The sequence below is a fragment of the Mobula birostris genome, chromosome 14 (assembly GCF_030028105.1).
Source record: "Mobula birostris isolate sMobBir1 chromosome 14, sMobBir1.hap1, whole genome shotgun sequence".
In the NCBI taxonomy this organism is placed as follows: Eukaryota; Metazoa; Chordata; class Chondrichthyes; order Myliobatiformes; family Myliobatidae; genus Mobula; species Mobula birostris.
In genome coordinates, this window is record NC_092383.1 from 11711782 (window position 1) to 11730355 (window position 18574).

At 45.3% G+C, this 18574-nt stretch overlaps 1 protein-coding gene across 2 annotated transcripts in view; it reads right to left on the reverse strand.

Moving 5' to 3' along the window:
• Positions 1 to 18574, reverse strand: part of LOC140209702 (repulsive guidance molecule A-like) — a 68062-nt gene that overhangs the window by 13005 nt on the left and 36483 nt on the right. For both annotated transcript variants that reach the window (XM_072278107.1, XM_072278106.1), the window contains exon 3: positions 3439 to 3947. In XM_072278107.1, coding sequence (XP_072134208.1) covers positions 3439 to 3947 — 509 coding nt within the window. The remainder of the gene's footprint in view (positions 1 to 3438; positions 3948 to 18574) is intronic.

Consider the following 18574-nt stretch of genomic DNA (forward strand, 5'->3'; position numbering starts at 1 on the left):
CTGCCTTTGGTTGAGACATATCTGAACTCTGCCACCCCTGTAAACTATAAGAGCCACTTAAGACTTCCCTATCGCTCGCAGGTCAGCGTCACTGTGGGATTTACCATCAGGCCTGCTAAGAGAGGAGGGGAGAGAAGAGGCAGGTTGGAAGAAAGTAAATTCCAACTGGAAATACATTCCATCTGGTATTGTTGTTTCTAACTGAGATTCCAGTATCTAAAATTCATTCAGTCATGGGGCAGACAAGATAGGCAGAAAATAACTATCGTGTTGTGCTGAATTTCAGCAATTAGATGCTTATATAGAAACACACAGCGAGGGAAGAGGAGGGGGAAGGAAAGGGAACTCTTATCTGCAAGATCACATTAACAGGTTGTCTACTTCTGGATGAGGTAGCGCCTTTCTCCGGGCTGTCAGCTCGCGAACGGATCTTATCCTTCACCGAACATGAAAACACAGGCAGGCTCACTCAGCGTGTCCTCTCCCCTAATCGCACTTGGCAGAGAGTCAAAAATCCAGCCGTTGAGTGAGTATGTGGCACAGTGCTCAAACCTAACTCGCCACGCCGGGACTCTGCAGATGGAAACGCGGCCGGGGCCGGGTGTGGGACGTGAAGGCAGACAGGCGGGCTGATGCGAAAACAGAGTACAGGCCTTCAGCCCATGATGTTGTGCACTTAAGAAGAATTTAGACTTAGATTTGGAGATACGACATGGTAATAGTCCCTTTTGGTCCGCAAGCCTGCGCCGCCCAGTTGCACTCATGTGATCTACGTCTTTGGAATGTGGGAGGAAGCCAGGCACGTGGAGGAAACCGATGCAGCCACGGGGAGAATGTACAAAAAGCTCACAGGAACCCAATCCAGTTTCCACTGGCACTGTAATAGTGTTATGGTAACTGCTACGCTACCAGGTCGCCCGACAGTTTGCCAAGTTTCACAAAGAGGTTCATTTCTGTAGCACCTTCAGCAACCTCTGGGTGTCCCACAGCACAATGAAATTATTTCTGATCTAGAAAAACTGTTACAGAAAATGTGGAATCAATCAACCAGGGCTCCCTTCATTCAAATACTAGAGGACAGGCACTGAAAGTGAGAAGGGGAATGTCTGGAGGAGATGTGCGGGGTAAGTTTTGTTTAAAACACATACCCAGAGTGGAGGGTGCACGGAACAGGCTGCCACTGGTAGTGGTGGAAGCAGATTCAACAGTGGCCTTTGTTAGATACACACATGAACACGCAGGGAAAAGACTAAAGGTGAACTTTATTTGTCACATGTATATCAAAACACGCAGTGAAACATGTCGTGTTGCGCCTACGACCAACATAGTCCAGGATTGAGCTGGGGGCAGCCCGCGTGTGTTGGCATGTTCCTGGCACCAACTCAGCATGTCCAAAACTCACTGTATGTCTTTGTAATGTGGGAGGATACCAGCACAGTTGCTGGGAGAATGTTCAACTTCCTTACAGACCGCGGTGGGAACTGAGCTCCAATCGGTGATCGCGGGTGGTGTAAAGTGATTGCGCTAACCATTACGCTACAGTGGCGTCCCTGGTACCCAACAGTTTGCTCTGTTGGCAAACCTTCCAACATCTTTCCAGTGCACTCGAAGAGCTTGAGGTTCATCCACCAGCCTTGTGCCACAATCATACTTGGAGAGGCTGCCTTCAGACTGAGGTCTCAGGCAGGTGGTGCAAAGGAGCGAGTCACCAAGAGCTTTCTCCTATTAAAAAGGTTCACCGCCCAGAGTATGGGGGGCTTTGGGGGTTCTAATGCTTTTACTGTCACTCATTCTTTGGGGTATCCTGTTTTCATGGACGTCTGAGAAGAGCAAGAGTTTCAGGTTGTACAGTGTATACATTCTCTGCTATTAAATGGAACTACTGAACCGCAGATTGACTCTGGACTAAGTTGGAGAGAGGGTGAGGGTTAGTAAGTTGTGAGCATGCTATGTTGGTACCAGAAGCGTAGCGACACACTGCGGGCTGCCCCCAGCTCAAACCTCACTGGTTTGGTTTGACGCAAAATGACCATTTCGCTGTATACTTTGATGTATGTGCGACAAATACAGCTAGTCTTTATAACCACTGAGGTTGTCCAAGTGTAAAGCCATTACATATCTGTACTGGGGGGGTATCTCTTGTGTCTTTCCACTGGGCTGGTCTCTTCTGCTTACCCACACCATAGCAGGTGTATCAAAACTTACGCCACAGGCAAGGCAAGGGTTTCCAACCTTTTTTATGCCATGGACCGTTAAACAAAGGGTTTGTGGATCCCAGTTTGGGAACTCCTGGGTGAGAGGAAGGAGTATTAAAGGGATCTGGGGGAAATTGTCAGAGGGAGAGCAATTGATATAAAACCGTAAGGCATGGGAGCAGAATTAGGCATTAGATAATTGTGTTCCTATTCAATCTATTATCCCTCTTAATCCCATTCTCCTGCCTTCTCCCCGTAGCCTTTGATACCCTTACTAATCAAGAACCAATCAACCTCCACTCTAAGTATTCCCAATGACTTGGCCTCCACAACTGGCTGTCTGAAACACATTGTCATACGAGACAGTGGATCATTACGTTTAAGAGGCATTTGACGAGGCAATGTGTGCAATGTGATCAGTGTTGATGTGCAAAGGGGTCAGCATGGACCCGATGGAACCACTTCGATGCTGCGTGCATGCATTTTATAACAAAACGTTCCTCAGTGTCCATGACGTATTTCAGGTCAACCTCACGGGTTGTAAAGCCTCCTTTTTGCTCATACCCGAACTGTAATAAATAAAAGTAGGAACGGGCCATTCAGCCCCTCAAGTCAGCTCCATCAATATGTGGCTGATCCTGTGTCCTCGACTTTGTGTCCCCACCCAACCCACATTTGTGCCCAGAAACGGGTGATTCTCAGCTGACCACATTCAGCCCTCTGGGAATCTGTATGAACAGTGTACAAGAGAAGACCTCCATTGTATCTTGGTACAACGGACGGTAATAAACCAACACTGGAAATAAGTAACCTTTAGTGCAAAGAAATTTCTCGTTTCAATCCCTCATCACAGATTCATGGAGCTACACATCACAGAAAACAGGCCATTCGGCCCAACTCATCCATGCCTACGAAGGTTCCCAACCCAAGCAAATCCCCATTTGCCTGTTTGGCCCATATCCCTCTAAACTTTTCATCTCCATGTACAGTACTGTGCAAAAGTCTGAGGCACATATACATAGCTAGGCTTAGGGTGGTCCATATATGGAAGTGGTTGAAGCAGGTACATTGACAACATTAAAAAAAAGACACTTGGACAGGTACACGGATAGAACGCATTTTGATGGATATGAGCCAAATGTGGGGGAATAGGACTAGTTGGAAGGGACACTGTGGTCAGTCTGGACCAGATGGGCTGAAGGGCCTGTTTCTGTGCTGTGACTCTGTGACTACTAGCTCTTACCTTGCTGGTTGCCGTGGCGCTGGAGGTCCGGACGACTGCCACGTTGGTGACCTGAATGAACAGGTAGCTGTTGTCGATGAGGGGCCAGGCCCCCCGCACCTTGCAGGTCTGGAAGTCATCAGAGAAGGTGCGGAGGTGCGGGTCGCCAAAGAGGCCGCAGTGCGTGTAGTTGGCCTTCCTCCCGTGCTGAGACAGGCTCTTCTCGTAGCTGCAAGTCTCGGGGGCGTCCGAGTGCACCATGAAGTCCTGCGCGGTGGGCTGGGCGCGGCCGGGCGCCCGGGTTGGCCCCGCCCGGGAGCAGTTGTGCTGGCTCATGAGGTCCTCAATGCCGTGGACGGCGGAGTGATACGCCAGGTCCCCGCGGCAGGCGCGAGCCGTCTTCCGGGTGCACTGAGAGTAGGCCCGCAGCGCGACGCAGAACTCTACCGACTCTTCCCCACCCAGGTGTAGTCTGGACGTGGCCGACAGGTACTCAGAATTACACTTCAGGATCTTGCACTGGCAGCTAACTGTGGAGAAAAACAGAGATCCATATCTTAGGTTACATAAATAAGACGCTGGAAGAACTCAGCAGGTCAGGCAGCATCCGTGGAAGGAAATAGCAGTCGACATTCTAACCGAGACCCAGATTCAGGACTGGATCTTAAATCACAAGGCCGCTCAAGTCTGCTCCACCAATAAATCCTGGTGGATTTATACTTTTATACTTCATTGTCGCCAAACAATTGATACTAGAGCGTACAATCATCACAGCGATATTTGATTCTGCTCTTCGTGCTCCCTGGAGTACAAATCAATAGTAAATATTAAAAATTTTAATTATAAATCATAAATAGAAAATAAAAAAGGGAAAGTAAGCTAGTGCAAAAAAAACGAGAGGCAGGTCTGGATATTTGGAAGGTATGGCCCAGATCCGGGTCAGGATTTTGTTTTTTAACCTCATTCTCCCTATCACCCTCAAATGCCTTACCTATCAAGCTACAATGTGCCCAATGACTTGGCCTCCACAGCCCTCTGTGGCAATTCCACGGATTTATTTCTTTCTGAGTGCAGAAATTGCTCCTCAACTCCGTTTTAAAGGATGTGGTTGCCCTCAGATCCTAGAATCTTATACTAATAGAAACACCCTCACAACAATCGTACTCCCTTTGTTCGCCCAACCTGTTCCATTCAAACCAACTGCTGCTAGATGCATTAGTTAATTAGTTGAGGCACTGAGTTGGAGTAGGAACTCTATGTTGTAACCTTCCAGAACTTTACAGTGCCAGTAGCCATCGATCGGGCTTTGATTCCCATTGCTGTCTGTGAGGAGTTTGTAAATCCTCCTCAACAACAGCATGAAGTATGGGCTTCGATTCCAGTTTCTGTCTGTAAGGAGGTTGTACATTCTCCTCAACAATAGCATGAAGTGTTAGGAAAAGATTACCTGTCACTGATGAATGGGTGAAATAAAGCTCGAGTTATCACACAAGTAGAGAACTGCCCAATTAATGGGTTTTGGCTGCATGCATCTCCAACGTTCCTGTTGCACGCAGGAAATGCAAGGATTAAGAGCTTTAGTTATATAGAGGGTCCAACCCAAGGCTGGCAAACCCTATCGTTAACATATGTGAGTACGTGATATTCTGAAAGTGTTGATGGAGGTGATTATGGGGAGTGTGGAGACACTTTGTCTTCAAACTCCACTTTGAAGTCAAAAATCCATTTTCTGACTTAATTCCCCCACAATTTAGAACCCTAACTCTTTGAACAAAAAGATACTGAACCAAAGTGCCAACACTTTCCCCCTCTGCACAGTGACTTTTTAACTGGATAAATACTTTTTAGTTATTTTATTTAGATCAGGGATTCCCAATCTGGGGACCACGGACCCCTCAGTTAATAGTACGGGTCCATGCCATAAAAAAAAAGATTGCAAGCCCCCAATTTAGAGACACAGCGCAAAGCAGGCCCTTCTGGCCCAACGAGATGCATGGCCCAGCAACTCACCCATTTTTTTATATATAGGCATCCGTTAGTCTCATAAGACCATGGATTTGCACCTTGGAAGTCTCCAGGGCGCAGGCCTGGTCAAGCTTGTATGGAAGACCGGCAGTTGCCCATGCTGCAAGTCTCCCCTCCTCACGCCACTGATGTTGGCCAAGGGAAGGGCACTAGGGCTGATACAGCTTGGCACCGGTGTCATCGCAGAGCAATGTGTGGTTAAGTGCCTTGCTCAAGGACACAACACGCTGCCTCAGCTGAGGCTCGAACTAGCAACCATCAGATCACTAGACCGACACCTTAACCACTTGGCCATGCTCACATATTTAACTCTGGTCTTATCACAGGACAATTTACATCGAACAATTAACCTTCTAACTGACATGTCTTGGAACCGTGGGAGGAAACCGGAAGGCCCAGAGGAAGCCCATGTACTTATGAGAAGGATGTACAAACTTCTTATAGACCTGTTCTTGTAGACGGCGCTGGAATTGAACTCCAACCTCCGATGCCACAAGTTGTAACAGCATCACGCTAACTGCTACACTATTGGGGCTAGCAGTCAAGTCTCAGAACAGGAACTCAAGGATGAAAGTTAGAAGTTGTTCCCTGATGAAGGAGCAGTTCAGAACTGTTGTGAGTAAGCATCATCAGGAAATAAATTAAATTGAAACCACAACCACCTATAAAATCAAAATCCCGCAGATGCCAGAAATCTGAAATAAATACTAAAGTGTTGGAAATACCAGGAAAGTTGTGGTGAAGGGTCTTTGATCCAAATTAGTTTGTCTCTCCACAGATGTCACATGATCTGAATGTTTACAGCATTTATGGTTTTTATATGGCCCAAGATGCTACTTGACCTTTCGAACGTTTCCAGCAATTTTGATTTCATATTTCTGTTATTTTATCTCCTGTGGATTTTCCCACGTGGATGGAAAATAGCACTAGAAATATTTCAAAACTAAAAGGGCAGCAGGAGAACTAATCCAGAATTGAAGCCAACACCTAAAGATCAGATTATATACAAGTGCATTCTTCGGCAAGTTCTGTAGTCTGCAGAATGCCCTACCCTTTTCTCTCTATAAAATCCTTTGATACTTTCAGAATTAAAAACCACATTGCCTCTGTGGTACGACCTAGTTAAGGAGCGGCATTGTAGTCTAGTGATTAGCACAATCACATTAGACTGCCAGCGATCACTGATGCCCGCTGCTGTCTGTCAGGAGTTTGTATGTCCTCCCTGTGACCGCGTGGGTTTACTCCCCCACATTCCAAAGTCGTACCAGTTAGAGTTAGTTAATTATGCTATCTTGGCACTGGAAGCATGGTGACTCTGTAAGCTGCCCCAGCCCAATCCTCAGACTGTGTTGGTCATTGACACGTGTACTTCAACGTTTTGACGTGCATATGACAAATAAAGCGAATCTCCCTCTCTTTTAAGAGGAGGCCATTCAGCCCATTGTGAGTCTGTTGGTTGAAAAGGTAAATTCAGCATTGTCTCATCTTCCACCACCAGGTCCTACAGGTCACAGCTCTGAAAACGTACCTGGGCACGTACTTCAAACATGATGAGGAATTCAACCTCACCTCTTTCCGTCACTACAAATCCTTAACACTTTCTGTGTGTAAAGTACTTTCTCTTCCAATCCCTCTGGCAAGAACTTTAAATCTATGCCCCTTAGCTTTTGACCCCACTGCTAAAGAAAATAGGACCTTCCTGTTTACATTATCAGGATCCCTATGGTCTCAGCTTAGCTTCCCATCTAACCCTAGCCAATCTGATCTTTCCTCAGAGCCTCCATGTTTCTATCATGTTAGCATCGCTGATCTAGTGCCCCGAGTTTGATCCTACAGTCTATTTGGAGCATCCCTTTAACTTCATGGGTTTCTGAGAGGGTGCTGACATGTCCTCTTGCATTCTGAAGACTTGTCTGTTGGGCACTTAATGATTGCAAATTGCCCTAAGTGTGAATAAACTCAAGCGTTTTCTACTGAGATTGGGAAAGAGCCAGAGGTCAGGGGTTAAGTGAAAGGTGAAATGTTAAAGGGCCTGTTCCTGTGCTGTAATTCTCTATGACCCTAAATAGCAGAAGAACTAAAGAGGAAAATGCCAGGTATGGAGTTAGATAGAGTTCTTAAAGATAGCAGAGTGAAGGGATATGGGGAGAAGGCAGGAAAAGGGTACTGATTGTGGATGATCAGCCATGATCTTAGTGAATGGTGGTGCTGGCTCAAAGGGCTGAATGGCCTACTCCCGCACCTATTGTCTATTGTATGTGACCCAGAATGAAACTGGGGGGCGGGGGGGAGAGAATGTAATAGATGGGGGTTGCTCTGCCAGGAGCTAGCAGGGGACATTGTGGGCTGAATATCTTTCTGTGTCACAGAGGGTGAGTAAGTACATCTCCGCATTTTCTCTAGTGCAATCACGTCTTTTTCCTAGAATGTGGTAACCTACCATGGCGAGTTAAAGCTACAGCGCAGAATCAGGGCTTGTTATCACTGTCATACAGGGCTGTGCATGTAGATATAGCTAGAGCGCCTAAGGCTTTGGCACAGTACTGTAGTAATTTTATGTATTACACTGTACCGCTGCCGCAAAAAAAAACTAATTTCATGACACATGTAAGCGATAAGCCCAATTCTGATATGGGTCTCTGTTGTGTTTGAGAGTGGGGAAGGGAGCAGGGAGAGAGGAATCATGGTTGGGAAAAGGGGAAGGGAGAGGGGAGAGAGTGGGGATCACCAGACAGACATTCTATAATGATCAATAAACCAATTGTTTGGAATCAACTGACCTGGTGCCTCAGGCCTGGGTGTGTCTGCACCCACACCTCCCCACAGCCCTGGAACTTCTTCACTGTCACCTGTCCCACATCCCTCCTCCCTTGTCATTTCCAACACCCTTGGCTCCTGCTGCAGTTACAGACTCACTCTCCGCTCCTCATTGATGAGTACAGTTCTGTGTAAAAATCTTACCCACCCTAGCTATATATATGAGCCTATGACTTTTGCACAGTACTGAAAACCATGACATTTGTTGTTTTGTAGCAGCAGTACAGTGCAATATATATGTGAGAGGAACATGGTGGTGCGACGCAGCTCGCAGCAGCCACTCCGGTGATGAATATCTGTTATCTGTCAAGTAGGGTGCCATGCACAATCCTGATTTGATGGAGACAGACGTGAGAGCACGGAGGAACATCTGGTGAAACTTCTGAAATGCCTGTTTCGCTGCCGCTGCTACTGTGTGATCCAGAATCTCCGGAGGGGAAGGCCCTGAATCCTCGGCTTTGCCTATTGCTCAGCGGCCGGGGTCGGGGTCGAAGCACTCGGCAGAGATGGTGTTCAGTGCTCGGTGTCGGAGGGCTGATCGGAGGCTCGAAGCTTTCGGACAGACTCAGAGTCGGCTGTGGTCGGGTGCTTCCAGGGTGCTGCATTGGCAAGTTTGTGGCGCTGGAGGTTCATGGCAGGGACAGTTTCTTCCTTCTACTGTCTGCGTGAGATGATGAGGCTATCGGGACTTTGAGACTTTTTTTCACCGTGCCCATGGTCTGCTCTTAATCAAATTACAGTATTGTTTTGCACTGTCGTAACCATATGTTATAATTATGTGGTTTTTGTCAGTTTTACTCTTGGTCTGTCCTGTATTTCTGTGATATCATTCTGGAGGAACATTTTATCATTTCTTAATACATGCATTTCTAAATGACAATAAACGAGGACTGAGTGTCCTCATGATCTAAATACTATAAATTAAGAAATGTATCTATGAAAAATAAGTTGTGCAAAAAGAGAGCAAAAATAGTGATCCAATCACAAACAAATCCTGCTGAAGGGCCTCAGCCTGAAACGTGGACTGTACTCTTTGCACAGAAGCTACCTGGCCTGCTAAGTTCCTCCAGCATTTTGTATGCATTGCAAAAATAGTGAGGTAGTGTGCGTGAGTTCATGAACCGTTGAGAAATCTGATGGCGGAGGGGAAGAAGCTGTTCCAAAAATAACGGGTCTGGGTCTTCAGGCTTCTGTTATCTCCTGTACATGAAGAGAGCATGTCCTGAATAGTGAGGTCCTGAACGACTGATGCCACCTTCTCGAGGCATTGTCTTTAGAAGATGTCCTTACGCTGGGGAGGTTCGTGCTCACGATGGAGTTGGCTGAGTTTAAAACAGCATACAGTCCTAAAGAAGGTGTGGGAATACGGATTGATCCAGGAAGTACGGACTGAATGCATGGAAAATTATTCAGCATGGGCATTCATGAGGAACCCAAAAATACACCTGAAAAAATAAAACTGTCAACCTCCACATATATACCTGTTAGCGGTATACAAGACCTTGAGGGGCCTACATAAGGTGAAAGGACATACTCTCTCCCCCATAGAGGACATACCAAAAACAAAAGAACATATGTTTAAGATCAGAGGCGAGAGATTTAAAAGATGAATCAGGAACAGCTCGTTCATGCAATGAGTGGGGTGTATTTGCAATAAGCTGCCAGAAATAGAGGTGAGCTCATTTAGCAACATTTAAAAGCCATCTAGATATGGAAAGGCAAAGGAAGATGGTACCAGTGAACGTTATCAAATGTGACATTCTCAAGACGGTTTACGAAGCTACTCCTTTCATTTCTTTTGAGTCTTCCATTTATTTCAGATGTGGTTCTGCAACCGTTGGAGCCACATTCTACATTCTGCCGGTGTGTTTTCCGGCCGATTGAGCGACCTGGCGATTTGCTGTCTCCGAGAGCGTTCCATGAGGCCCTGAGCGAGGTGTGTAGCTTGGAGGCCGGGAAGCTTGGAGACGGGGAGCGTGACCACAATCGACACTATTTCTCATCCATCTCGCCGACTGAAGCGTCGAGGAGGACTGAAATCGTCCAGGCGGGTGATGAGAGTGAATGAGTGTTCAGCGCTGCCTACCAGCCTCTCGCTTGCTGCTGCCAGGGGAATCATGTGATAGTCTCTCTCTCTCTGTCTCTCCTTCTCGCTCACTGCTCCTGCGGGAAGGTCCCTGCGTTTGAATGATCCTCCTCTCCCTCGATGCCGTCGGAGCAAGGTTTAATCAATGCTGTTTGGGGATTGTGGACTGAAACACGTTACGACGTGTCTATTTTTTCTTGATTGCTCCCTTTTTTAGTTGTTAGTTTGGGTGATTTTGAATCAGGGTGGCCTGCAGATAATAAACACTAAGCCAAACTGAAATATGCCTTTTGACTTTGTGTTTTATATTCTGCGTTTATCGTTTGCTTTTTAGTGCTGTTTGCGTGATTTGTTTTTTTTTGGTGATGTTTGCGCGATTTGTGTTTTTTTTGGTGCTGTTTGCGCGATTTGTTTTTTTTCCGGTGATTTTTGCGCGATTTGTTTTTTTTGGTGCTGTTTGCACGATTTGTTTTTTTTTTGGTGCTGTTTGCGCGATTTGTTTTTTTTTTTGGTGCTGTCTGCACGATTTGTTTTTTTTTGGTGCTGTTTGCACGATTTTTTTGGGGTGCTGCTTGCATGATTTGTTCCCCCCCCACCCGCATGTTGGTAATAAATGTACTTGGAATCCTTGAGGCAAGTCTATGGATAGGTGATGTTTCGAGAGCTAAGGACTAAATCCAGGCAGATGGGACCAGCTCTCTGGGCAATATAATCAGCAAGCTTCCTGGCTGTGTGACTCTATGACTTTGTGGGGTTACTTGGAGATCTAGCAATCTCTTCCAAAGAGTAAGAAGGGCCAAACAGCCTCCTCCCATTCTGTAACGTCTCCACTACTCTTTCCCAGCCTAACAGCCGCCACGAGTCAATTCCTCAATCAGAAAGCGGCATTTCGATCACATGGATACCTGGCACTGATTAGGGGACCACGATCTAATTTGAGAGATTCGGGCTGTATTACAAATCCCACCGCAAAGCATTGCCATCTCATAATTGTCATCTGAATCCGGTGATGGGAGTCCTCAGCCGGTGCACAGACAACTGAATTAAGGACTGACGTGATTAAGATACAGCTTATCATGAAATATCAGAGGCTGATGACCCTTATTACAGCATTTAATAGATTTATGTCATCAGCTGAGAAACTTCTACAAGGTTTATATGACAGCAAATTATATTCCTTAGATATAAAAGCCCTTCTTTGCCCTTAGCTATTCAACAAATAAGACATTCACATGGCGTTTCTTTTTGAACATGGAATCAAAACAGTAACAGCACAGCAGGCCGCACTAACCCTGTTGTCTCAACGCAGCCCAGTAAGGAAGCTGAGCAGAATCCTTGCTCTTGTCTGAAGTCCCACAGGCACCTCAGGCAAGAATCTTTCTGGATAGATTAGAGTTTTATGCCTCCAACATCCTTTCAGCTCTGAGTTAACAAACTCACTAACTTTCCAGTATTTTGTCTATATAACTTTTTTTTAACAATTAGAAGTATTTTGCCCGTTAATTTAAAACTACACTCCTTACTTAGTATGAATTTATTTTCTGTGGGAAGACAGTCCACTTTCTTTATTCTGTCCAGGCCTCTCATAATTTTACAGTACTGTGCAAAAGTCTTAGGCGTTGCATATATTGTTAGGGTGCCTCCGACTTTTGGACAGTACTGTGGTAATTTTATATATTGCACTGTACTGCTGCTGCAAAAGAAAACAACAAACTTCATGACATATGTGAGTGACGATGCACCTGATTCTGATATGGGTCTCTATTGTGGACTGAGTGGGAAGGGGGCAGGGAGAGAGGAATCATGGTTGGGAAAAGGAGAAGGGAGAGGGGAGGGAGCAGGAAGCACCAGAGAGACATCCTGTAATGATCAATAAACCAATTGTTTGGAATCAAATGACCTTGCCTGGTGACTCAGGGCTGCGCGTGTCTGCACCCACTCCACACTGGCATAAGTTCTCAGCCACCTGTCCCACACAGTCCTCCGCGGCACCCCACCCTCACCATTCCCAGCATCATTTGCTCCGGCCAGATTTACAAACTCTCTCCCTGCGCTACGTTGACAAAGACAGTACCGTATAAAGTCCTACAAGGACAGAAGCAGACCTTTCATCCCAGTGGCCCAGAAAACCATGCCAAACCAACAAGCTCTCTCCACAACAATATTTCCTTCCCTTCCAGTGCTGTTTGCACCATCAGCATGAACTACACCAGGCTGCTTCAAGAAGGCAACATCTATCATCATAGATCCCCACCATCCAGGCCATGCTACCATCAGGCAGGAAGTGCAGAAGCCTGAAGTCCCACACCAAGTTCAAGAACAGCTACTTCCCTTCAACCATTCATTTCTTGAACCACAATGCACAACCCTAATCACTACTTCAGTATAGCAACGCAAGGCCCATTGGCACTACAATGGGCTCTGTTTACGTTTTGTTCTAAATTGTATGTAATTTATGCTAATTCCCGAGTTTCCTGTGAATGTCGGTTTTCTTAAGATCTGTGCTTCTGATGTTGCTGCAAGTAAAATTTTCATTAACTTGTGCACTTGGCAATAAACTCAATTTTGGCCTTTATTAGCCTTGTCATTCACGTCAGAATCAATGAGGGAACTGCAGACCCTTCCTCACATGGGGAGATGGTTTGTAAAGAGATGCCTCCATCTTGACACTTACACTGGGATCCATCTGCTCCTTATGAACAGACCCAAGGTTCCCTGTACCATCCCGATGGCCCCCTCTCCACCTTGAGTGGTCAGTCAGGCTCAGATTCATTTATCTATCACAAGTACATCGAAACTTTACAGTGAAATGCGCTGTTTGCGTTAGCAGACAACACAACCTAAGGAAGGATGTGCTGGAGGCAGCCCACAAGTGTCACCACATGTTCACAGCCTGTCAGCCGTGCTCTAGAGAACAACAAAACTAGCCCCTTTCCTCCCTCCCTCCCCTCCAAACCGCTCACACATATACATAGTCTTCTAACCCCAAGACAGGGTGCCTCCAGCTGGCTCGCAGACATGGGGCCTCTGACTTCCCCTAAAGGACTCGCCTCATCATGGATTTAGATTCTCAGAAGTCAGCGGAGATGTTGCTATTTCCCCCCAAGAAGGTGTTGAGCACATCCATAAAGATTTACACTCCCGCCCCACTCCGTCCCCCAATTGCACCTTCCCAGGACTAAGTTTAAAACAGATTGAGGTTCCCTATCTGAACAATGCAGCCTGCCCAACACAGCTGGCTGGGTGTAAGTAGAGCCTCAACGGTGAACATGTAGCCTGGGAGGGGAGACTGGTTCACTCATCCTTCCTGCGGAGTTGGAGAACTTTGTGGAGACAAAATAGTTTATCCGCAGTATCTCCAAACGGCATAGCTCCCTGATGTTCTTGAAGAACCATGAGCACGGTTTGAGATCCTAACTCCTCTCCTCAGTCAGCCAAAAGCTGTGGTAACACCTTTCAGGAAATGGTGAGCCTCACCACCGATATCCTTCCTTGCTGAGAGGAGCTCCCAAAGCACAGGAAGTATTTTTGGATATTGCCGTGCATCTCAATGTTAGCAGCAAATGTTGTGCCATTGACACGCACTGGCCTTTTCCCCAAGAATGGACTGTCAAACAGACTATCTACTCAGTGCTTCCTACACTTACCTCTGCCCCTTCGCTGTCTCTTTCCTCTCCTTCACACACTCCCCTCACTCGTTTCCTCCTTCATTATTTCCACCTCCCCTTTCTGCCTCCATTGCTTGATTCATGCTCCATCTTTCTCTCTTATCAATTTCAGCCCTTTGTCACTTTCACCCATCATCTCCCAGCTTCTGGTGCTATTCCCACTCTCCCCCCACCCTTCCCGTCTGCCTATTACCCCTCCTCACCTCGATCCACCTATCACCCGCCAGCTCTTGCTCCACACCTTCCCTCCACCTCTTTATACTTGTTCTCTGTGCTCCATCTTTTACCGAGATGAAGAGTCTCAGCCAAAATGTTGACTGGCCATTTCTCTCCATAGATGCTGCCTGTCCCATTAAGTTCCACCAGCGTTTTGTCTGTGGAGTTGAAGGGAAAGATTTCTGACAGGTGCTGGCGAGCGCTAAAAAAGAACAAATGTAACACAGCCCATCGTACCCCAGATTTTCCAGTGGTTTCAGATCATCCGAAAGACAGCACCTCTAACAGTGCAGTTTCTAGAGTAAATCTTGAACATACAAAACCTCAATACTCTGAGGTAAAATCACAACGCGTCTGGAGTATTGTGAGCAATCTTGGGCCCTTATCTAACAAAGTATGTGCTAACACTGGAGGGGGTCCAGAGAAGATTTACAAGAATGATCCTGGGAATTGAAGGATTAATGAATAAGGAGCACTTGTTGAATCTGGGTCTGTATTCACTGGACTTTAGAAGAATAGGAGGGGGGAACTCATTAAAACCTATCAACTGTTGAAAGAGTGTACATGGAGAGGAAGTTTCCAATAATGGGCGAGTCTAGCACAAGAGGGCACAGCCTCGTAATATAAGGACATCCCTTCAAAACAGAAATGGAGGGATGTTTTCAGCCCAAGGGTGGTGAATATGTGGAATTCATTGCCATAGATGGCTGTGGAGGACAAGGCATTGGGTATATTTAAAGCAGAGGTTGGTAGGTTCTTGATTAGTCAGGGCGTGCAAGGTTACAGGGAGAAGTCAGCATAATGCAGTTCAGAGGGATAGTAAATCAGCCATAATCGAATGCCAGTGCAAACTCAATAGGCTGAATTGCCTAATTCTGATCAAATCTCACGGACTTGCAGTCTAACCCATTGGGACACTAAGGGTAGTAATGGAGACAGCCAAATTAATACTCATTCTCCAATGAGAAAGGTCACTATGAAAATAGTATTCCTGTAATTTTCCCTCCCCTTTAATGCAATGACACTCACTGAGCTACTGCCAATGCCCCATCTAAAGAATGCTCAGTCCTGAGCAGTGATGGCATTATTGGCCAAGGAGGGGGGTCACAGTTGAGGCAAATCCTCGGCCTTGTGGTCCAATATATCAATCATGTCTACTGAGGGGTGGAGCAAGCAAAGTGGTACTAGGAGCCCGGGCTGGCATGATATCCTCTCGTCTCCCTGGCAAAGATTATTCGCTTTCTCAGACCCAGGGCTGAACTGGCGGCAGGGAAGGTCCGAGCCTGGGTCTGTCCTGCTCAACACAACTCCTCACCACGGCAGTTAATAAATCCACTAAAAGCAATGGGGCACACACGACTCCACCATCTGGTGAAACACTGACGCATTTTGTTATTCTTGGTTACAGGCAAGGACTATAAATCTCTGAACGCACGGAAGTTGTCGTTCCTGAATTATATACACTGAGCTGTAGAAAGATAATGCTTCCTAATTCCTTAGAGTAAATCCATTAGGCAGAATGTTAAAACCAAATGATGTTTTTTTTCTAATTATCTTTACTTTGAAACAAAATTTTTGAGTGGACGTGCTTTTGAAAGACATAAGCTACTCATTCCACAAGTGAAGGGTGCAGTTTCTGACCGATCATTTTGATCCCTGCCCGATACCTTTAGGATTAAGACTTCGGAGAGAGTCACATTTCAGAAATGGATGACACGTGAATTTACTTTGGCAGTTCGTTTTCCAATTATTTCCCCTTCCCTGCATCATAGAATAGAGTCCTACTGAGAGCAAATGCCTTCTTGCATCGTATCCAAAGTGGAACTTAGTTGGCAAGTGTAAGCGTGCTATTTGACTGTAGGATCAATACAACTGAACCAAAATTCTCCAATTACCAGAGTCCGTCTCTCAATGTTCAAAGTAAAGTTATTCTCGCAGTACATACAAGTCACCACATACAACCCTGAGATTCATTTTCTTGCAGGTATAATCAATAAATCCCTAACAGAATAATAACCATAACAGAATCAATGAAAGACCACACCAACTAGGACTTTATCTATCACGTCCACTCTATCTAGGCCTTTCAATACTCAACTGGGTTTCAGGAGATCCATCACCCCCCTCCCCGCCCTTTCTTCTTCTAAACCCCAGCGAGTACAAGCCCAGCGCCATCAAACACTCCTCATGTGTCAACCCTTCCGTTCCTGGGATCAATCCCATGAACCTTCTCTGCACTCTCTCCAATACCAGCACATCCTTTCTTAGATAAGGGGCCCAGAACTGCTCACAATACTCCAAGTGATATCTGATCAATGCCTGGTAAAGCCCCAGCATTGCACCCATGATACTGAGGTGTTGATATTATTGAATATATTTAAAACAACTGTGGAAAAATTTGAAGGTTGTTGGGCTAAACTATGTCCAAAGTTCAAAATAAAATTATCAAAGTTCATATATGTCACCATATACAATGCTCAATTCACCTTCTTGCAGGCATACTCAGTAAACCTGTAACAGAGCCAATGAAAGACCTCACCAACTTGGGTGTTCAACCAGTATGCAAAAGACAACAAAATGTGCAAATACAAAAAGAAAGAAATAATGAAAATAATTAAGTAAGTAAGCAATAGATATTAAAAACATGAGATGAAGTGTCCTTGAAAGTGAGTCCGTATCAGTGATGGGGCAAGTGATTGGTTCAAAAGCCTGATGGTTGAGGGCTAATAACTGTTCCTGAACCTGGTAGTGTGGTTCTTGAAGCTGCTGTGCCTGCTTGCTGTTGGCAGCAGCGAGAAGAGAGCACATCCTGGGTTGTGGGGATCCCTGGTGATGGATGCGACTTTGCCGGACAGCATTTCATGCAGATGTGCTCAATGGTGGGGGAGGACTTTATGCAAGACTGGAAAAGGAATCTTGAGGAACAGTTCGGGTCAGAACCCCACTGATACCCACCACCCCACATCCCCACACCTGAGATAGCAATTTAGCTGCTGTGCTGATATGGACACAGATCAGGATTTATGGGACACTGCATCGTACATACAGGACTAGAGTAGAAGCACAGATGGAGCCCAGTTGATACTTCTGCAACTATCACAACTTGCTAAAATGCCTTAAATCAATACCACAATATACATTCAAGCAAATTATAGGATTGTACTGTGTATTTAAGAACAGAAGAATGAAAGTTGTTTTCTAAACAGCTGTCAATTCTAAAGCAGTTTTCACTGAATGAACAATTACAATCAAACATATTTGCTTCAATTGAGAATCACAAATTATATTATGGTGGATTTTCATAAGAACTCCCTTTATCCATCAAGAATCGCGGGGGTGGTTATGAGTTCAAATTAACAGCTCGCCTCAAGACCCAATACAATATAAAACTTTAACTTTCAGAGAATAAATATTTATAACAACATGCAAATGAGTAGCCACCTTCCCATTGACACAAAGAGAATGGTCAATTTGGATTGGTTTGATCAAGTAATTTACATTACAAAGCCTTCAATAGAGCCAGCTCGATTTTCCCACATAGCAAACTCTAAACGGACCTCAAGAGAAAGAAAAGGCATTAAAAGAGGGGGGAAAGATCTAAAGAGGAAAACATGCACGAATTTTAAATGTAAAGAAAATGGTTAGGACTGTGAATAGGCACAGTACACAGCATGATCAGAAATATATTGCCGACACACACACACAAAACATCGATCTTCAAACCTAATCATACTCATTATCATCGCATTTCCTGGATCAGGTCTCCCCGCTGAAAGCCTAAATCGCAATCTGGTGCACAGTGCAATCAATATTTTTATACATCGCAGTGTTTACTAACCGTGCAATCTGCAATTAAAACTATTTTTTTACGAAATCGGTCGAAGGAGGATGTTTATAAAAAGCTTTTTTTTAAAGCGCATTTAATTGCAAAGCGCTACGAGTTGTTTTGATTTTTGCTGTTGAAAAGAGATTTATCGGAACTATATAAGGTCTCTCTTCGCCGATCTAAAGACGAATTAGCCAGATAGGTGGTAATATAAACCCAATGGGCGTTTGATACAATTAAGGATTTTTTTAAAATTTCCACCTCAAGTGGTAAAATTAAGGAACTGGGAAATACTGATCAGGATTATGGTTAGAATGGATTTTATAGTGTTGCCAATCTGAATTAAAGCCAAATGAATAATCAGCATACTTAAAGCATTTTGTTTTTAAGAGATTGCATCACAGATTAGTCCACACACGGGCGATCTTTTCAAAAGTGCGAACTTCTGAAAAGTTGTAAGGTTTTACTAAATTACCAGGCGCTGCCCATCCCCCAATGAAAACAGACCGATTCTGTGGA